Here is a 22,262-nt window from a genome sequence, read left to right as displayed (position 1 = left end):
GAATGAGAGTCTAAATCCTCAGCTGGTATTGATTACTCCGCTACGTTGACCTTCATAGAGCAACAGTGGCTTCACCAGGTAAAACACCACACGGCATATCACTCATGAGTTCAAATATCTTCTCATTTGACTTATACTTTTGGGCATTCCTTTTTAATTTATTTGGAGTATTAACAATAAACAGAACTTACAGTCTGAAATGAGGGATGGTATGCAAGAACCCCTCACTATTGAATTTATTGATTAGTGCAACAGACAAGTCATATTAATTAAAGCAAAATTAAAAGAAAAAGAAACCTGAAACACCTGCTAATATTGTTCAGTGTGTATTTTTAGGAATTATCAAAATAGCTAATGGAAAAATTCTGGTTTTTGTTCTGGAACAAACTTATAGATGAAAGAATACATGAATAATTAACTACTGCTTTCTTTTATCACCCAACCAAGATTAGGTTATTTTAAGCACAACGGCAGTGATTGGTTCAAACTGTGGTAAACCCCAATTAATCCCTGCTCTTTAAAACATGACTTGACCTGAAGAGATTCCATGACTTTGACATCACAATCCAATTTCACCCCTTCCAGACATAAGAGATTTTACATCTATTCACTACTTATTGCCAGCTGGGATGGAAAAGGAGAAATCAAGGAAAGTGTATCAGCAATTGCTTTTCCTTAAAAAAAAAAGAAAAAATAATCTCCAAAATATAAAAATTTTTCCTGTGAACTTCACACATATATTCACAAGCAAAAGAGATACCATCCAAATGTTTTCCATATGTCTGGGCACAACAACTGTACTCATAAAAATTCTGCCCAATCAAGCACATGTGTGTAACTATTTGTGCTTAACTTTTAAATTAGGCAAGCTTTAGTTTGTAGTTACAGAGTTAGAGACAATATTCCTGGTTTGGTTGTTTTTTTTTTTTTTCATTCTCACTTGCTTATAAGGGGTCAATTTTCCTCACTATGTCAGGAAGGAGACTATATGAGCATTTGAAAATTAAATTCCCCTAAGGTATAAGAGGGGAGACAGGATCCCCTTGAAACAAGGCCTCAGCTGCCAGAGGTCGTCCATAACAAATGCTGCTAAAACGGATGTGAACTCCCAGCATGGCCTCTGTGCTATCTAGAGGAGAGAAGCATGAGGCAGCCGTGCTACAAGCAGGTGGCGGGGCAGGAACTCTGGGTCCACAGCGTTAATCAGGACAGATTTGCAGCATCAGTAGGGCTCCCATTCCATATAACAGGCAGCAGATTGTCCCTTACATTGAACACTACTGAAAATATTTCTTCTGCGACCTTTCTGCATCCTACAAGCTTTACTGCAGGAAAGGATGGGTTTTATTATTGTTTCTAATACTACTAGCAGTGCTCAAAGGCCTTTCAAATAGAAACATAGGATCATTTAGGCTGCAAAAGACCTTTAAGATCATCAAGTCCAACCGTAAACCTAACACTGCCAAGTCCACCACTAAACCGTGTCCCTAAGTGCCACATCTACATGTTTTTTTAAATACTTCCAGGGACGGTGACAAAACCACTTTCCTGGGCACCCTGTTCCAGTGCTTGGTAACCCTTTTGGTGAAGAAATTTTTCCTAATATATACAAATACATGGCTTTCATATTCTCCCAGTGTCCCAAAGAAGACCCAAATGTGTTACAATAAGTATCAGAAATTGACAAAATAGAAGGGATGATGAAGCAAAGATGGATAGTCCTTAGACTGGATGGTTGTTTAGTCCAGTCTGGGACACAGGTTTGACCATCTCAGATCATTCTGAAGGCCTGGTTTCAGCTTCAGAAGAAAGCTGTAGTCCAAGAAGACTCTGTACTTCTGTGCTTTAGTGCAAAGAAAGAGTTATTTCAGTTAGTTGCCTCATCTCCCCCATCCATCATGCTTCCCAGTGGAACGGGCTAAAGAAGCAGGACTTACATAAATACATATAATATATACAGCTACAGGAGTTCCTTCCTTGCCTCCACGGCTCATCCCTTCTATTTATCTGTGTCTTGCCAATATCTGACAGTATTCACATTATTTTTAGTAAACTTACACAGCCATTTGTAAGTCATCAAGTCATGTGAATTCCCAAAATTAAAAGATGAAAGCACTATTGAGTTGGAAAGAAGGATAAAACACTGAATTTGATTATACTTCAGTTAGCTATTGAAGAGAACAGAAATGGGAATGTAAACCTAGTTTCCAAACTACAAAGGGTATTCTGAAATTTAAAAGCTTGTGTTTACAAGATGGTAAAAGCGAGAACAAACTCATGGAAGAATAAAGAAAAGTTTAAAAAAAAGGAAAAAAAATTAAGAAATTGGAAAAAATGGGGAGCTTTAATAAAGGAATGAGATGGAATCCCCTCAGGAAAATAATTTCTTAAGAAGAGAAAATAAAAATAATGGTAAGTCTCCAATGGCATGTGTATCTGATGGAACACCAAGTCTTTATAAACTGTGGATTCTTTTGTAGAAATATTAAGGCAGCTTGTTGACCTGAGAAAGAAATACTAACCAAGGCAAAACAAACATTGATAAATATTTATGCATTGCAATATACCAATGCAGTATATTTTAACATTAAATATGGATTATAAATTGCTCTAAAAACCTTTCTTTATTCTAGATTTATCATATTTTAAATTTACTCTCACACATTTATATGTATGCTTGCGTGTACAATGGCAAATATACGTATACATGTGTCTGTGCGTGCGCATTTTTGCAGTCTTGTCAGTAAGCAGGGTTTCCCCATGCTGTGTCAATATGGACTTTAGCATTCGAAATAGCTACGAGTGAAATTTCCTTTGTAAATCAGTAACCAGTCTCAGACCAGAACTTGTATAACACACTGCTTTTCAGTTGCTGTAAAATAGCAGTATGTGAAATATTCAAGTTTTGGGCCGATGGAAATATTCACACAGTAATTGCTGGGGAGTAGTTTCAGGAAAAGCAGCATCTACCCAATGGCCCGGCATAACAGCTGGGAGCCTGATGGACCTGCAGCTTTTCAAGTTTTTGGCACCTCTACATGCAGCAGAGGCAAGACCTCATCTAACTGCCACTCTATCAAATCCTGGATTCCTCTGTTCCTCTCAGTGACTCACTAGATGTGATTTTTCCATATGGAAAATGCTACTGGCATTGTTCACACCAGAAATTTCAATCTCTGTAGCCAATGCTGAAACTTAGCTGTGATTTGGATCAAAGTATTAGGCTATAGCTCCAGAGGTAACCAAGAGAGGGCCAGATGACCTCACACACTGGTCCCTCAATTATTTCCACTGCTTAATTGTCAGCTCACTCCACAGCTTTGCTTTGAACTGTTCCAAAGGGCGCTCTCCAAGACAAAGCCAGATGTGGCTCCAGGGACAGTTCGCACTCCAGGGATTACTCCCTGAAAGGCTTATGGGTGAGACCACATCAAGGACGGTGCTCTCTATCCTGTTCCTGCCCCCAACATAAGTGCAGCAGGCTTTGCACCTCCAAAGTATCCTGCATGCCTATAAGCCCATCAGGCATACAACATACCCCTGCCATTTTATATTACAAAAGCACAATTCTATGGGTCGCAATACAATGCTCACATTACTTCACGCAGTTTGAACTGAAGAAAAAACACCCCCACCCACACAGTTACATTTTAGAGTCACTGCAGCATCCTGTAGAGTCCACAGAAGACCAAGGGCTAAATCTTATGAAGTGTGGAACAGCCAGTCAGCGTTACAGAGAACTGGCCCTAAACTGTGCGGGTAAGAGCCAGAGTGAGCCACTTGGCCAGAGGGCCAGGAATCATTCCCTGACCCTCTTTCATTTAGCATAGTGTCCACACAGAGGAACATCATACAGTGGGAGGTAATAAAAAAACCCAAACCCCTAAGTACAGAGATTATGAATTGGAATAAGGAGATGCTAACCTGCCATTCCCCTGACAAAAGTAGTCCATGGCTCCTCCAAGAGTTCTTAAAGTAAACACGGGGAACCTGAACTTCCTCTTACATGCAACTTTCTTGATGCTCAGTCAATACACTGAAGATAAAATTGCCTCCTGGTGTTAAAAAATACATATGCACAAACATTTGAGTTTGGGGCTTTGCTGTTGTTGATCTCGTTAATTAAATACAAGTGAGAATCTTGTTTTGCCAGAACTAGGAGAGAAGCCAGCTCAAGCCATAATTGCTTACACTAAGTAGAATCTGACTGCTGTTTTCCTGACTAGACAAAAACAGCATTTATTTGCTCTGGGTTCCAGCTTCTAGCAGAGCTCTGGCTGCAGTTACCATTCCATGTAGGCACATAGGTCAGGCTGAATGCTTCCACAGAGAACAGCTGGGGCACATAGGACACTCTTGAGCACTAAAGCGTACAATTGTGGGCATCACATTTTAAGATAAACCTTTTTTTTAAAACCCAAAAGAGTCCAAAGGGAACCAGTAACTATGGTAGAAAACGGAAAAAAAAACCACCAACCTCAGTCTTTAAGAAACTGATGAAAGAAATGGTGTGATTAGTCAAGGCAGCAAACAGGGAAGGAAAACTTATGAGAGGTTACTATTAGAGATGGTAATTAGGTTTTCTGTATGTCCATCTCATGTAGGACAAGAGGTAATCAGCTTAGTTTGCAGTAAGGGAGATTGAGGTTAGATATTAAGAGAAACTTTCTCACTATCCTGATAGATAAGCACTGGAAGAGGTTACCATAGAAGGCTCTGGAATGGTCTGGCCACAGGCTTTAAGAACAGCACTGACTTAACCAGAACGGTTCAGTTCATCTGGATCTGCATCCCAGCAGGCTAGAGGCCTTTTTGAAACCCTTCCTGTTCACATACCTCTGTGATCCTTATCACCACCTCAGAGAAGGAGGAGAGTATCTATGATCCCATAGATAGGTTTCTCCTCCCTCAGGCTCCAGCAGTTCCAGTAGAGACAGGAGCGGTGTCAGAGAGGAAGCAATCCCACAGAGCACATCTTGCTCCTGTCCTTCTAAGCCAACATCTCCTATGGTTGGAGCATTATAGAGACATCTCAACTCCTGGGTCATCTTTTTAGCCTCATAGTTTCTATCAACCATTCATTCCTGAAAAACAACCGCTTTGTAACAGTCCATGAACAGCAACCTAAGGATGAGCCTCTGGCAGTGAGCATGACTGGCATAACTACAACTTTGCCAGCTCCAGTAATATAGATAATAAAACTAACACTTAGTGGAGATTAAGTAAGCTTGTCAAAATAACCCGTGACATAAAGAGCACTGCACTTTCTAATCATAGAGTCATAGAATAGAATCATAGACTCATTAAGGTTGGAAAAGACCCTTAAGATCATTGAGTCCAACCGTTAACCTATCACTACCAAGTCCACCACTAAACCATGTCCTCGAGCACCACGTCTACCCTTCTTTTAAATAATCTTCAGAGGAAGGGGCGTTTTCTTATTCACTATAGAGTCTCTTATATAGCAAGCACTGTCTGTCTGCACTGGGATATACTCATCGGAAGGCTATGATGTCAATGAAAGAAAATTCAGCTAATTATTCACAGCTTACCTAAGGTAGATTTACTGAACACAACACAATGAAAGTACTACCTGGCATTTTGCATTCTCAGATCCAAATCTAGAATGACTGCACAGAGCCTCCCTCAGCATGTAACGTTAAAAAAAAAAAGAGAAGCAAGGTGCTGTTTGAACCCAGTGTGCATTCCCCTCTGGAGATCTGTGTTCAAACCCAGTTGTTCATAAATGAAAATGATCCAAAGGTCACATCCCAAATCTCTAGAGAACTCAATGCTGGCACCAGAGGGTTTGCCAGGACTAGAGGAGGCTGGCAAAGTGCCTGCGCCAACAAAGCCTGCAGATGGTTGCCAGGGGGAAGGGAAGGAGAGGAGTGTGTGTGGGTTTGGGGTTTTTTGGTGTTTGTTTTTTGGGTTGTTTTGTTTGTTTGTTTCTTTTGTTTTGTTTTTTAAGTGATGAGGGCTATGTAAGACAAGGAAACCAAATAACCTCTGGGATTCCCACATGAGATCATCAGGAGGATTAGATCTAGCACAGTCAGCTCCTACTTTACTGCCTCCTGTAGCCTTCAGTGTGGGGACAGGGAAAGGGGTACTGAGCTGGACTTACTTTTACAGCTTGTTCTTTTTTTTTTTAATCCTGAATAAATGAAGATCCTATTAACGCTGCAAACCTACAGTTACCATGCATGTGAGGAACTCGTTCAGCCTACTTGCATCTATGAAGTTACTTACTTACATACAATCTCATCTAAATAAGAGTCTCAAATTGCAGCTTCTGCTGTGAAACAAAGCAGCTGAACAAATGAACACTGAACAGTGGGGATTTAGATCAAGAAATTGGAAATACTGGGCAGTACAATGCAGGGCAGGTCTTTATCAGTGGTATAGAACTACTGCAGTAAAGAGAGCCAGCTCATTTTCTTCCCTTCCACCTGCTACACTACACTACAAAAATGTCAAAACATGCGCTTATACATAAACAGCAATAGAAGAGAACACTATTGATAGAGCTGTTCCAGCCATGTTCTGAGACTACTGAAGAGAAAGGGGTTACCTGCAAGACTAGGAAGTGGAGAGAAAGTGTAAGATAAAGAAAAAAGCCATAAACAGAACTGAGGTGACGGTACACTAGCGAGGTGGAATAAAATGATGAAAAAAATCAGTCTGGCCAAACTGTTCTTAAATACTTACCTTAAATACTCTAAAAAGTACTGTGAAGTTGCAGGGATCAGATTCCTATTCTCTCTCTCATATTTGACATGTAAATTGGGAGAAGCTTCAGGATAATCAGTCAGCTTTAGAGCAACACAAGGTCAACAGGAGTCATGGGGAGAGCAGAGTTGCCCTCTTTTGAGCCACCAATGCTATCTGCCGCACTGTGTGTCAGCACAGGCTTCATATGAGCATCAACTCCAGCTACTTGGTTGGCTTAACAGACAGTGGAAAAAAACGTTGCAAATAGACATGCTTGCAGTTGCAACCACATACAGTGATGAGGGAAATGTCATCAGAAACACAGTTTTTGGAAGTCCTGCATTTATATGGATACTGAATACTCCATATGGCCTGTGTTCCTATAGACCAGAATCTCGTAGATTTTACTTCAGTTTTATAACCTTGAGATAACAACATAAATGGAGGTCACTATCTTAATTTTGTAGTTTTCTGTCACCAGCAAAAAAATAAATAAATAAATAATCACAGAGCAAACCAGAAGACTGACCTGGATAAAACCCACTCTCCTGAATCCCAGGCTGGTGCCCTGCCTGCTCTCATTCACAACTTGACATTTAGGTACATTTTAATAAGGAATGAAACCGGCTGTTTAACATACCCAAAATGACTCTCTGGGTCGCCAGAATGTCTGTATTCTTGGACAGGACAGCTTCTGAGAAGGGGGGCCAAATGTCCATCAAGTCTGAGGGCAAGGTGGTTAGCTTGTTGCTGGATATGTCCAGGTAGGTGAGGTTTCTCAGGTACCGGCCAGCATCAGCGGGAATGCTGGTCACTTTATTGTTGTGTAAATCAAGAGTCCGTAGGTTGGGCATCTCTGCCAGCGATTCCCAAGGGAAAGTCGAGAGCAGATTACCATCCAGCCGTAGCTCATGCAGTTGTTTTAAGTTATAGAAACTGCTAATATCAATGTTGGCCACACAGTTGTAAGTCACCCACAGGTATTTGAGATCTACTAGGTAGTAAAAGGCTTCAGTTGGAATCCTTCGTATGACAGTTTTCTCTATACGAAGTTTTACAGTATCCACAGGAACATTCACTGGGATCTCATACATGTCAGGATCATTACAGAGCACAGCCCTAGCAGGAAAAAAGAAACAAAAAAGGAAAGAGATATTGGCATTTATTTATCAGAAATTTGTATTTCAGATTTCAATGCAAATGCTATTACATTCTGCAACACTATTAGCAGAATAAAGAATGTCAAATCAAGAACAGTCCTCTGTATTTAAAAATTGAAAAGAAAAATGTCAAATTTCTAAAGAGAAAAAGAATACAAAATAGCAATGATACTTTTGCATGAAATCTAGATTTGCTTTATTCTAAAGTGTGTAAGCACCATCTTCTGTCCCTCATTCTCTTGACAACTGAAAAACAGAAGCCATTGTATAAGGAATAATACATGCATGTATCTCAAGTGGGAACTGCATGCCATCAGTTTTATGGAAATTCAGAATACCGCATTATTAATTTCTAATTTTCCTGCATGATGAAGATTCAAAGTATTTGTCTATATTTACCCTTCAGAATAGACTGAACACTGAAAATGTGAGCATATTTCTCTAAATGAGAGCTTTCTAGCCCTCTTTCTGGTGTCTATGCAGAAACGACCTGCTTTTTAGAGGTGCTAAGAACTTTCTGCTCCCATTGATTTCAGTGAAATGGGATTTCTCAGCATTTTCAAGAATCAGTAGGTTTCCGTTTCTTTGGGGTACACTGTTTGCACATATTAGCTTGAAGATTCCCCTCCCCTCGATAAGCCCATCTTTAATTTTCTCTGCCTTTTCTCTATATTCTTCCTCTATTTTATTTTCTCTTCATGCAGCTTTATACTAGATATGTTGTGACAATAAGTAGCAATGACAAACAGTATCTTGCAAAATTGACATGACAATACCCAGATCATCAAATTTCAAATTAACCTCTTTATTACCAAAAATAATATGATTTTCCTGCAGATTAAAAAAGAAGAAACTACTGTATTTATTTAAACCAGAATCACCTTACAGTAGACAACTAGTTTGTAGAAACAGAAAGGAAAGAAATTGCCTTTTGCAAAACCTGAAGATTTAGAGTAGCTATTTGCTAAGTGCAAAGCCATAATCACCATCTGCTCCTATTCAGGAACACAGCTAGCCATATAACAGTAGTGTAAAACACGCCTTTATTTCAACTATGCTAGAACTAATTTGCAATGTATGAGAATGTTATTTCCAATTTCTTTAACCCTTTTCCTTATAAATTCCCTTGTATAACAAATAATAAAATATATACCTTGTTCCAGTGCCATCGCTTCTGCCATGGTAAATGCAAGTGCATTGTGAAGGACAAAACCCATGCACTTCTTCAAAAAATCTCATTAGGAGGTAGAAGTAAACAAACAGATACATGGCCTCCTCCCAGCAGAACTGATATGAAAAAATTTGAAAACTTTATTCCTAGGCACTCATGTGCAGTGTGCTATGAATGTGAATGTAGACATCCATTTAGTAACAGCAGATTACATCAGATTAGCTGAGATCTGTAGTTGCTTAACCTTCAAATGTATCCTGAAAGGGATCAGTTAAACCAGCTCATTCGTTACTCTGTCAGAACAACACACTCTGTTTCAAATCATATCCAGCATGTTTCAAGGCTATTTTAATATCTAGCTTGTAGGGTCAGTATATAATAAAATATCTCTTTGCTCCTTCTAAGAGGCAATGCATTAGTTCCTGTCCATAAAGTGTTCCAAGGTTCCTGAAGGAAATCTAGCACAGCATGAGGATATTGCATGGCATTTTCTTTTAATACTAAAAATTACAAATTAATAGGAAGCCTAGATTCCAGAGTTTTTAAAAAATCCCGTAAAAACAGGTTTTTCTCAAAAAACACATATATTTTTAAAAAGTTACACACTGCAAAGCCAAACTTCAGATGCATGCATACGTAATAATAGAAGATATTTATTCTCAAAATCTGAGAATCATCAAGAGTGCATATACTACCATTCATAAATATATCTATACACAGTTATCTTTTCCATCCTGAATAAATCCATTGCTCACATCACCAAAGGTATTTTTTGAAAATTACACAACAGACTTATATAACCATGAGATTGACTTAGAAACGATGAGAAATGACCACAAATATTTACTCCGTTTTATGCGCCTCCCAAGTGTCAAGCTTTAGGGTGCATTTTGTCTCATTTTCAGGATTTGCTGTGCAGTCACAAGCACTAGAAATGTACTACTACTAAAACAAAAGCTGTCTGTCCTACAAATTCATTTGGTTGTGTGAGCCAAAACATTGAAAATACACTAAATATCCTGAAACTCCTTCAAAATACTAAAAGCTGATAACAGGTTCTATAGGGTTTGGCTAGATATTTTGGTATCTTAACACATTCACAGAAACAGAACTTTGTAAAGCTTATCAACATGGACACTTGGTATAGGAATATATTCACACAGGGACAATCCAGAACATTTAAAGCCTGGAAAACTTTCAAGGGAAGTTGAGGGAAAGTAATTCATGAAAGGAATTACGGGTGCAAAATCTATGTTACTGAACCTAAGCACTTCCTGCTTCAGTCTCTCCCTGCCCCTGTGTCACCTTGTCCAACCTTGTAAGAGTCACGGTGACCACTTCACTAGCCTTTTTTGTTTGGGACAGATATATTGGGCCAATAAACCTCACTCTCAAAAACTAAAGTCTTAGTGGTTTGTCTTTTTGTCTTCTTAACCTATCTAAAAAGATTACTGTGATTAACAGAAAACAGCTGGCTGGCTGGGGCAGATTATTATTCCAAAAGATTAATCTTCCAAAAGATTAATTAACATTAACCCAGATTTCATTCCTTTCCATGTAAATTATGCAGGCAAATGACATGAGTTCTACGACGTCAGTGCACTTTGAGATACACTCATGGGCAAGGCATTGTTTATAGTTATCTCTTGTCTTGTCTGACATCGCACCATTGCCAGGATTGCCCTCCGAAACCTGCAAAGGACAAGAAAGGGAAAGCAGAAAGACCGTTAGCTGGAGAACCAAATACAAAGAAAACCTAGGTAAGCTGGCCTTAAGTATGACAGCTGTTTTTTAATGTTAGTAAAACTTACTTAATAACAAATGGTGTATTTGGAACTCAAGAGGACCTGAGTCTTTTTCACTTCTATGTACAGGAATAACTCAGTTAAGTTCAGTGTTTCTTCTACAACAGGGGTCACAGCAGCTTTTGCTTATTCCAGGACGGGGTATAGCCATGACAAAGATGAACTTACAGAATGGGAAGAAACAAGATGGTTTTTCCTTGACTCAGCAGGATCAGATAAGTTCACCTAGACAGAGGTCACAGGCTCTGCTTCTAGGTTGGTAGTAGAGAAAGGAGGGATGTCTCTTTACAAAACCCAGTTCTCAGTAAGAGGCACTGGCTTGGTTAGAGCATTTGATAGGCTCGCTCAAAACAGAAGAACAGGCTTAGCTTATTTACTTTAACAAAAAGTGTCAATCCATCCTGATCAGTCAGAATATGACACATCCCAAATCAAGCAAGGAAATCTACAGAAGTTACACATCACTAAGACACCACACATTTTGGCCACAGTCATTAAAACCAGTCTACTTCTGATAAAACTGGAGTACTGCGTCCAGCTCTGGGGTCCTCAGCACAGGAAGGACATGGACCTGTTGGAGCGGGTCCAGAGGAGGGCCACAAAAATGATCAGAGGGATGGAGCACCTCTCCTATGAGGAAAGGCTGAGAGAGCTGGGGTTGTTCAGCCTAGAGAAGAGAAGGCTGCGGGGAGACCTTATTGCAGCCTTTCAATACTTAAAGGGGGGGCTACAAGAAAGACGGGGACAGACTTTTTAGCAAGACCTGCTGCAACAGGACAAGGTGTAATGGTTTTAAACTAAAGGATGGTAGACATAGACTGAACACAAGGAAAAAATTTTTCATGATGAGGGTGGTGAAACACTGCAATGGGTTGCCTAGAGAGATGGCAGATGCCCCATCCTTGGAAACATTCAAGGACAGGCGCGATGGGGCTCTGAGCAACCTGATCGAGTTGAAGATGTCCCTGCCTATTGCAGGGGACTTGGACTAGATGACCTTTAAAGGTCCCTTCCATCCCAAAGCATTCTATGATTCTATAATTCAACCCAAATTCCATAATGAGTCCCTTTGAGAAACCACAAAGGGACTTTCAAAACTGTCTTACAAAAGCTTTGTTAATGTGTTCTCAAAAATCTTTATCAATTCAGTATGTTCTGATGGTGATCAAAACTATTTTTTTTTAGACTTTCCTGTCCAAAAGTTCATCTTTGGTACATCAACAGTGGCTTACCCTTTGATCTCTTTGCTAATCAGTTTGTCATATTTCACAGATGATCCTTCTATAGTTAGATGATAGCTAAAATCATGAAGTAGACTGGTAGTACATTAGGAACACTTACTTTTTGTTTGCAATGACATAAATGCAGGGATTATAGAATGTGGAAGATTTTGCGAATAGAGGAGCTATGATGGCCATTGCAGGAGAAATTTTCTTTGGGTCTCCAAAGGAAGACCATAAACACACAATAGAATAGGGAGACCATGCCACCAAGAACATTACAATCATCACAACAGACATCTGTAAAACATGAGGAAGAAACACATAAGCAGTATTAACTGAAGATGAAGACCTCACAACCTGACTTCAAAATCACATGTAGCTGTGTGCAAATAGAGCTACCCAGGACCAAATAACAACATGTAAACAAGCACACCTGACAAATTTTGACAGGTTATAATGAAATCTCACTTTGGGGATTTCATAGCACATCACACTGCCATGTGTTTTGCCATGCTGTTATTTCATTACGTATAGTCCTCCGTCATGGAGCATGATAGCCATGTGCAAGCATCATACTGAGGAGATGTCTGAACATTCATGTCTTCTCTGCCTGCCTGTCAGAGAGAACAACCTGAGCATGTTGGGGCTCACACCCCAGAACATACCACACCACAGCTGGAACTGAATAGCGACAAACTGGGGGTAGTGGGAGGGTAGGAGAGGAATCAATCAGGACAGACTTTTCTGGCTTTTGTCAGGACATGAGTCAGTAATGGAAACTGGAATGGAAATCTCAAATTGATCAAGAGGACAAACCACCAGGAAACCAAACAAAACTGCAGGGCTCTTTGTATGTACAGGATTCCCTAGTGTTGTTTCCCTATATCCTTATTCAGTCTTTCAGTGATGAACAAAATGAGAAACAAGAAGTAAACGGCTGCTTTGTATGAGCTGTTCTAGAGCATAACCAATAAAAAAGCAGTGACCCTCTCCACAGAAGATTCCTATTTAAAAACAAATGCAGTACCTATTCGTAATAATGTAAAGAACGAACCCTTTTGTTTAGAAGTTTGTTTGGTTCGTAGAAAGTTTAAAGATGCTAATTTGTGAAAAAGCAAGCAGTCCAGTTCTAAAGAAGGATACTGCTTAACTCCAAAGCTTCAATCTTTTTCTTTTTCCTTTTTTTCTTTTTAAATAGAACTCAAGTGTCTTCAACTGCAAAACAGGAAAAATGCATTTTCTTCACAAATGTCAGTCTAAACTTATAACTGAATCCTCAGTTTCAAGCATTCTGAAAGTTCTTCAGAAGAGCAAAATGCTCAAATTATTTTTAGGTAAAAATACCATTTTTCAGAATTTAGCAATGAAAAAGTTTTCCAAGGAATGAAGTTTGCATGGATAAGTAATTCAAAAGCATAGGTACGTACTCTTCTGTCCAATTTTCTCTCACTTTTTTAATCATGCCCAACCATAAATCATATCTTTACACAAAATCAAAGGAGCTAGTGAACTTCAAGCTTTCTCAAGGACTAAAGAATGTCAAGCTTCCAGGCAGAATATATCATTTTATGCCATAACTCACATTTGCTACTGTTTACATAAGAAAGAGATAAGCTCAACAGACTGAAAAGAACAAGGGATCGGAATCCCACAGCTTGGGAGCTTGGAAACACACTTTCATTTCTAGGCCATGGGTTCAAATCAGAGTTGACCAATTCATTTCAGACCAGATACACCTGTGAACCTAGCAGACAGCCTAAGGACTCTGCAGACACAAAGAGTAAAAGTCCTCCTAGGACACCTCTGAGGCACATTTCTATGTAATGACAGAGGGCAGAGGCAAGGAAAATTCATGTTACTCCCAGCCTTAACGTAGCTATTCATCTGGAAAGAGTAGTAGGCTCAAAGTAAAGAACCTAGTGTTGTAAGTCAAGACAAGAGTTTTCACCAAGGCTAAATTTCAGTTAATATTTAGTACGAAAGGAAAAGGGGGAATGTAGAAAACAGAAATGCTTAAAAGGCTGCACTGTTCCTTTGCCCCCAAGACTTTAACTCAAAATAACATGCTTAAAACAAAACATGCCCTCATTTACCATACCTTCGTCACATCTACTTGGTCAGACCAATCTATGTTGATGCTCTCCAGGCAGTTACTGCTGGCATATTGTTTCATTGTTCGGGAAACATTGTAATAACAGTAAAACATGACTGTTAAGGGTACAACAAAATTAACAGCAATTACACTCATTGTGTAGGAAACAAAGGACCTGATAAGACAGAAAAACAAAACACAGTAACTTACAAATAGCCATCCAGGAAAAGCTACTAAAGAATTTGATATTTTGATTAGATTATGAAACTTTAAAACAAGCTTTGAAAAAATTAGGAAAATTTTCTTTAGCTTTATTTTTTTTATTAGCAACTACAAGTCTTGCAGTTTTCAAGCATGGCTCAATTCCTATGTTTTTTTCTACGCTTGCTCTATATTATTTCCATTGTTTTTAAATTATTTTTATAAATTAGGCTTCATACTTCAGAAAGAAGAAATTATGCTCATATAGTGGTGAATTAAATAATCTTAGCCTTCAATAAGACAACAAATTTAAAAGAAAGGGTAAAGGGGAATCTTACACATCATTTTTCCTCCAATTTACTGTGCATGTTGCTCCAGTCGGATCCGGAGCGTAGCTAGCCCAGCCTACAGTAGGCATGGAGGCCCAAAATACTGCATTTATCCAAGCAGCAAGGATTAGAGCGGCATAGCTACGGGCAGTCATTCTTCTTCCTGTGGCCAAGCATATACAATCACAAACCGTTGTCATCTTTTGCTTCTTTCCAGTGTTGAACCTGAATGACAAGTGGCTTCCAGCAAGCACATACCAGGTTAATAACGATCCTTTCCAAGGCCTACACTCCCGAACACTGTAGCATACCTGTTTCATACTGCTGAATGACATCTCAAGCTTTCCAGCCTTAAACACCACTTCATCAACACCATCACCCATTCCAACTCCCAGCATACAGGCAACACTTGATCCTAACTCTATGCCAAAAAGTTCATTATGCAACAGTGCATTCAAGTACATCTTTGCGTGATTGCAGGGGGAGGAATTAACTGTTACAATACAGCTGTAACAGAGAGCAGAGAGAAACATCCAGTACAGTGTTAACACAACACTAGAGGCACACACCCGCTTGACAGAGGTCAAAGCCTCCCACGACTAGAGGCTTTTCATGCGCACCTGTATGAGGATGTGGCCGTCTAAAGACTGGAAACAGCCATGAAAACACAACTTATAAACAGACTAACAGCCTCATTGTGAAATTTTCACTTTCACAAGCAGTACCATCCATGCCAACTAGATAACTAACTTAACCAAGTACTGTAGGATCATGCCCTAAATTCAAATTATATCCAGCACTGAAATTATGGAATCATTCATAAGAAAACAATACAATTAGACTCTTATTTCATAGATTCAACAGTGAATGATTTTTGACCATAAGTACAGTACCTATATCAGGCCTGCAGATTGTCAGGTAACGGTCAACTGCAACAACAGTGAGCAAACCAATACTCGCCATCCCAAAAAAGATATTTAAGGCAGCATAGATCTGAAATTAAAACAAACAAACAAACAAAACATTTCTGAGAAATCTTTCAAAGGTACAAACATAAATTTGTGGACTGAATTGAAGGCACTACAATACATTACATCCAGCCAGGGTTCTCTTCCATAAGCAAGGTACTGAAGGAATGAATTCAATACAGGCGATTTGGAGCTGGGTCATTTAAAATTAAACATAGCAAAAGCAACCAGCTTGTGTGCACACAGAAATCTTAAAGACAGTATTCTAAAAAGCAAACAAACACCATACTTCAATCAGTAAATTTTGAGATTCAGAGATAAAGAGTTTGGAGGTTCGGGGGGGGGGGGGGGGGGGCGTTAATTCATGTTTTCAATATAAGTTAAAGAAACCTGAAGCGCACTTGATTCATCAAAAAAAATATGGCTTTAGCAAATGTGAGGTCCTGAATTGTCTCTCTTTCCTCTGTTGTATAATTACACTTATTGCACAGATCTGGTACACTGATTTTCCCCATCAGCCCCCATTTTTACACGTGTCAGATCTACTGCACAGAGTGACACATGCTGCAATCCCAACATGCTCCAAATGCATCTGCCCAGTCATCCCATGGGCAGCCTGACCAGGAAGGATGACTGGGAGGGCTGTGTTACTACTGGCACCCCAGCAATACAGAGCCCTGTGCCAGACTGCATGCCACCAGCGGTTATAACAGAACCACATGACATTCAGCCATCTCAGTTCACAGGATTAATTTGGTTTAGGTGGACATGAGTTGTGCTTCAAGTGATCTTAACTCCTGAAGCATTGGTAGAGAGATTTCACATCAACTTCAACCCACTAACAAGTCAGTCTAGATACAAAGATGTTAAAGGTGAAGCTTCCTGTCAAACAGTGACTGAATTTTGAGCTTGAAATAACTGTGTACTGAGGCAAGTGATGTCAAATTGTTATAAACATCCATTATATAAAGGTCCAGAATGTATAGTGTTGCTAATATTTTCCTTGAGTCACATTTTCAGCATACACCTTCTCATTACTACTCATTTTCCTGGGCACTTAAGCCCAACAGTCTTTTAAAAAAGTAGATTTAAATCACAGTACACAGCAAGTAAAGGGCACCATCTCTCTGTTATGGAAGTATAATTCTTCAGTCAGTCTATTTTTAAAAATAGACAGCTATTAAAACTAGGCTAAATCTTTAATGGAGACCAATAACCTTGCAGGCCTTCATTTTGGATATCCTAATAGTCTCATCCAAAAGAACATTTATTTGCCAAGCAGAACTCATTAAGATCTGTCAAGCTCATCATCAAAACAGTAGCCACATCCAAAGCCTTTTAACTATCCAATAAGTCATCAAATGTGCATGTGCTACTATAACCTTCATTTGGGGATTTCATTTCCTAGGCCTTCTTAAAGCTATTTTAAAATCTCTAGTTGATAAATATAAGGTTACACTTTAATGTTTTCAGATTATAACTATAAGTTCAGAATGAAATTCACATGAAATCCTATATCCAGAAACTGCTGACGTTACAGAACATCAGCTTCAGGTTTAGAGTCAAATTTTGCATCTCCATCTTATCTCATAAAAGAATGAGGATCAGGTAGAGCTACTACTTATTTCTCAGTTTGCTTTTAAGTGTTCAAAACTTTCTCTCTGACCGAATTGCAATACCTGGCATCCCGTATATCCAAATTTCCAGCTTCCATGCAGGTCTGAGGCAGCAGACATAGGGTAACCAATGCCACTAACACCAATGTCAGTAAAAGCCAAGTTGATAATAATTGCATTGGTTGCTGTGCGAAGCTCTTTGTACTTAACAAAGATGCCTAACACAACAATGTTACTGAAAATGCTTATCACTCCTGTAAAAACAGAAAAAGGGAAAATTTACAAAAGATACACACCAGCCAGTAATACACATACAGAAGAAAATGCAGCCTATTGTAACACCTAAGCCCTAAGCAAGTTGTATTTTCAGTCAAGCTCAATTTTGCAACAAGGATAGACACCCAAAAAGGAGAGAAAAGCTTTTCCAATTAGGTTACTTTCACTTGGATTCAGTAAGGGCCAAAAGTGGAGTGTTTTGCTGAACCTGGGACTTCCGATGCAATGACAACAAGCATAGCAGAAATTCAAAAGCATCTAGGATTACAATTCAAACACTCCAGCCACCGAGTACAGTGCTGTCTGCCATGGCAAAAAAGAATGCAGGTTGGTGACTGGCAAAAAAAAAGTAGGGCTTATGATACACCCGATCTAGCAGAAGGCCCCTGCCACCAGCTGAGATCCTCCTTTCTCAGCAGAGAGTTTCCACTGTGCATTCAGACAATAATCCTGGGCAAAAGTAACATAGAAGCTTTGACTTTGCTACCACTATCCTAGCCAGATTAACTCCTGTCTGTGCTCATGAGGTCCCGGTTCTTTGCAAGCACCAGAGTTGGCTCAGGTTGCTGCAAACTGTATTTTCTAAGCCTTGTCAAGCAGCCTGGACAATCTGCACAGCCTGCCACAGCGGCATGGCTGGGCCTGCACCAGAGCCATTTCCTCCACCTGACAAGCTCTAGGGCTGTGCCATAGCCACGGTAAAAGTCCAGCTCTGCACTGAACTGGCTCCTGCCTCGCTAACCTGCGTATTTTTAAACCTCTTTGGTCTGGCTCGACTCAAAATGTGTCTGAAGTCTATTTTAGATGATACAAGAAATGGCCAATCAACAAAGAATTGTAATAAAGAAATACAGTACTAAAGCTAAAATGTGCATTCTACTCTCTTCTTGTCCAATCCATCTGAAATTTGCTTTGGACTTAAAGTTCTTCGAGGTGCCCAGGACACTCTTCAGGACCCTGTGCATCAGCAAGCTGCTTCTGATCTCCAGATCTTCCTTTTCTCCTGCTATTCCTCCTTTCTAGCCAAATCCTACTGCATGGCTCTTGCAGTGAGTTTACATGGCACTCCCACAAAACGGGGGCTTTTTTGTTGTAGTTTTATTCTCATCAGACTCTAGCCCGTTGCACATATCCAGAGCAAACTCCCATCCTCTAAACTTTTACTAACCCACTATTAACATAAGCTATTAATAAACAGCTAATAAGGTTAAAAACTCCCCCTTGCACCTCAGCAGACTCACAGCCCTTATCAATAAAACAGAGAATTCCAACATGCTCAAGCAAACACAGCCACTAAAAAAAAAAAAAACCACACTTGTAAATAATAACAGGAATTTGTAAGTTGTTCATAGATTCCCTAGTCTGGCATAGCTGTTACAGTATCACTGAACCAAATCCTGAACTTACAAACATTTGTATAGCCTGGGCACCTTAAATTTCAAGTGCATAGCAGAATGTTATTTTGGTAAAAGTCTAACAACACATTATCCATGGAAATGCCCCTCAGAATTTTTTTTTTTTAATGAAAAAGTTTCACGTATTTATCAAAGCACTATAGCTTTCATCATCACAGATGAGAGGCATAATTTTGTAAGGAGCCTGAGTGAATGGCTGTCATACTGAATGTGGACTTCCAAAAGCAGACCCATCTTCTTTCACAGTCACTGCCCATCCTGCTCCAGTCCCTTGGCAATCCATCATCTTCGCTGATGGGATTTCTGCTCCTCTATTGGCTCCACGAAAAACCTGACACACACAGCTTAGCTTTTGCTGACATGCCTCTGTGGAAAGGGCAATAAAGTTTTTAAGTATTATACAATGTTCTTCCATCTGTCACTGTCAATGCCGCAGCACAGAGTTAAAAATTTCTAGCAGCGATTTACAGTCAGACTACAAACATGCTGCAGTTCAAACAATAACCTCAAATCAGCAGGTTTAGAAAACCTGAGAGCAAGAATCAGTTTCAAGCACTTCAGCTCTACAGTTAAATTTTGAAGATTTCAACTGGTATCGATATGGAAATACCTTCAAATCATGGAAAGTCCTGTGGACTCCACCACTGGCAGTCCACAGCAACACAATCCATAGATCTAGAAATACCAGCACACATCTCAGGGCATCAAACTGAGGCAGACATTTCTAGAGTCAAATACACATCCGACGTACCATCTAAACCATTATGCTCAGCAAGAGCTACGCTAATACCATGACAGATATGAAAAAGGGCAGAAGGAAAGCCAGTGCAATCATAATACCATACATAAAAATATACCAAAGATGATACTTAGGATAATGGACACTAGGGACAACACCAATTCTTCAGCTTTCAAATGGAGTTTCTCCATTTCAATTATGTAAATTGGTACCTTTTTTATTATATCTGAAACTCACATAAGGAGTTTCACTGCAACATTTTATTCATCAGTACCAATCTCTTACATTACAGAAACTCTCTTAACAGACTCAGTAATTTTAAATTCAAATGAGGCGAAATTATAATTAATTCTTGGCTCTCTCTCTTTCCATTCTCTTTTTAAAACCACCAAACATGCCTGTTCTCAGGTGCAAGTCTCCTGCTTAGTACATAAAAATTACATTACAGACGATGTTGGAAGTGCATAGCCACATAGATGCCATCAGCTATCATATTCATATATTCCCACATTTCAGGAATGACACTGTGATGCTATGAGCCCCTAAAATGAACAAAAGCAGGGAGCTGGGGATCTGATCTGAAACCAACACCATAGCAAAAGCACTCACAGAGCCAGTTCTGTCAGCTCTCCTGTTGACAGGTAGTATGTCATGTCTTGGGAGAGAGGAAGCAAGATAGAATTACAAGTTTATAAAACAGTACAGGCTTCTTATGAGGCACGCTTTAACAGATATTACAGCTACCAAGAATGAAATCAGAAATACAACAGGACTGTAAACTCCTATCCTCGGGGTGAAGGAAGGATCCTGCTAGACACACTTAAATTTAGTGCTTCAGAGCCCAGTCTTAAAATTAAGGGGGGGGGAACCAAACCAAATCAGGGAAGAGAAAGTGGGAACTGCTTAGCCTATAGTCATTAAAAATTTTAGCACCACTACAACAAATTAATAATAGAGCCAAAAAAAATGTTCTGAGGAGCAAAATGTAAGAAAGAAGATGGATTCCATCTGGAATGAAGTGAGAAAAAACATGTAGATTCAAGAAATGCTCTCTTCCCTGTTTCTGAGAATCAGGTCAAGTAGAAGAACAAAGTTTCTCCAGGCAGCAGTTAAGCAGCACCCATTAAAAGAGCAATGAAGCTGGTGAAGGGTCTAGAGCACAAGTCTTATGAGGAGTGACTGAGGGAACTGGGGTTGTCTAGTCTGGAGAAGAGGAGGCTGAGGGGAGACCTTATTGCTCTCTACAACTACCTGAAAGGAGGCTGTAGCAAGGCGGGGGTCGGTCTCTTCTCCCAACTAACAAGCAATAGCACTAGAAGAAATGGTCTCAAGTTGTGCCAGGGGAGGTTTAGATAGGGTATTAGTAAAAAATTCTTCACCAAAAGGGTTGTCAAGCACTGGAAGAGGCTGCCCAGGGAAGTGGTGGAGTCCCCATGCCGGGAGGTATTTAAAAGACGGGTAGATGTGCCGCTTAGGGACATGGTTTAATGGTGGACTTGGCAGTGTTAGGTTTACGGTTGGAGTTGATGATTTTAAAGGTCTTTTCCAACCCAAGTGATTCCATGATTTCTTAAGAGGCCAGGGAGTGCAGACCAAGCCCAAGCCTTTCAGTAACCTGAAACCATCAGCTGGGATGAACTCATGTGATTCAGAAAAAACACGTGTATGCTGCCACTTGGCCTGTGAAACATCTTAGGGTTAGACAACTATTCCCATATTTCTTTAATTAAACCTTGTAGTTTTGTGAAGATGAAGATAAAAACCTCATGACCTGAACAAGAGCAGAATTTCTTGTTTTCTTTCTTCCCAGGGAAGCAACAAAAATTAAAGGCAGGCCAAATGTAAACACAAGCCCTAACAGAGTTAAGCAAGACACATGGGTAGTAGCATCAAACCACTGAAGGTTAGATCCGTGTATAACATGGAATTTACTTTTCCAGTTAGCATTTCAAAATGCTACCAGAACATTTTACCATTATAAGGTGAAGGATTATCCGTGAGACAGTATTGCTTCCTGCAGCCTGAGTATCCCTGTTGTCATCACTAAAATTAATACACTGACCACTGTCGAGTGCAATACTTCACAGTTGCTTCCTTCTCAGAAAACAAAGCAATTATTTGCAAAAGAGAGAAGCATTCAAACCTTTTAAAAAGCAGCACAATGATGAACACTGTACCTGTACTTCACTCTTACTCTTAGACATCTGCATATTAACACAGCTTGAATTTTCCAGATGTGAGACTTGCTGTGGTAAGGCATTTGCAAAGCAATCAATCATACTTTCAAAGATGTTATAGGCCTTACTGTCAAAAACATTCCTCATTAAGAAAGCAAAGTCCAAGCTACAGATGAAAGATTTACTAGACTTCCCCAATTATAATAAGAAAAAAAAAGAAGAAAAAAACCTGCAAAGTAATCCAACTTTTTTTTTTAAAAGACATTTAATTTCCATGCAAGATTAAGAAAGCAGACCTGGGTTGATTCTGGCTAATCCCACTGATCACCTATGATAGCTTTGATCCCTAACACCAAGTGGTCAAACTATCTGAAAA

General features: G+C 39.5%; 2 protein-coding genes across 7 annotated transcripts in view; both read right to left on the bottom strand.

The window, feature by feature from the left end:
• LRIT3 (leucine rich repeat, Ig-like and transmembrane domains 3) overlaps window positions 1–15,536 on the bottom strand; it is a 22,008-nt gene extending 6,472 nt beyond the window's left edge. Inside the window, exons 1-3 of the mRNA XM_087738011.1 lie at window positions 15,007–15,536; window positions 9,028–9,161; window positions 7,355–7,833 (exon numbers count right to left, since the gene is read on the bottom strand). Coding sequence (XP_087594137.1) covers window positions 7,355–7,833; window positions 9,028–9,161; window positions 15,007–15,228 — 835 coding nt within the window. The 5' untranslated portion in view covers window positions 15,229–15,536. The remainder of the gene's footprint in view (window positions 1–7,354; window positions 7,834–9,027; window positions 9,162–15,006) is intronic.
• Window positions 9,141–22,262, bottom strand: part of RRH (retinal pigment epithelium-derived rhodopsin homolog) — a 20,574-nt gene continuing 7,452 nt past the window's right edge. For 4 of the 6 annotated variants that reach the window (XM_087738015.1, XM_087738016.1, XM_087738017.1 and 1 more), the window contains exons 3-9: window positions 19,176–19,336; window positions 17,343–17,533; window positions 15,589–15,688; window positions 14,705–14,858; window positions 14,172–14,340; window positions 12,192–12,370; window positions 9,141–10,737 (exon numbers count right to left, since the gene is read on the bottom strand). In XM_087738015.1, coding sequence (XP_087594141.1) covers window positions 10,632–10,737; window positions 12,192–12,370; window positions 14,172–14,340; window positions 14,705–14,858; window positions 15,589–15,688; window positions 17,343–17,533; window positions 19,176–19,227 — 951 coding nt within the window. In that variant the 5' untranslated portion in view covers window positions 19,228–19,336 and the 3' untranslated portion in view covers window positions 9,141–10,631. The remainder of the gene's footprint in view (window positions 10,738–12,191; window positions 12,371–14,171; window positions 14,341–14,704; window positions 14,859–15,588; window positions 15,689–17,342; window positions 17,534–19,175; window positions 19,337–22,262) is intronic. The other 2 variants (XM_087738013.1, XM_087738014.1) reach the window with 2 other exon arrangements.

Source organism: Nipponia nippon, unplaced genomic scaffold (assembly GCF_047370975.1).
Source record: "Nipponia nippon isolate SJK-2023a ecotype South Korea unplaced genomic scaffold, ASM4737097v1 scaffold_6, whole genome shotgun sequence".
Classification (NCBI taxonomy): domain Eukaryota; kingdom Metazoa; phylum Chordata; class Aves; order Pelecaniformes; family Threskiornithidae; genus Nipponia; species Nipponia nippon.
The sequence above is the reverse complement of the archived record's forward strand: the minus strand, read 5'-3'. Positions and strand labels throughout refer to the sequence as shown.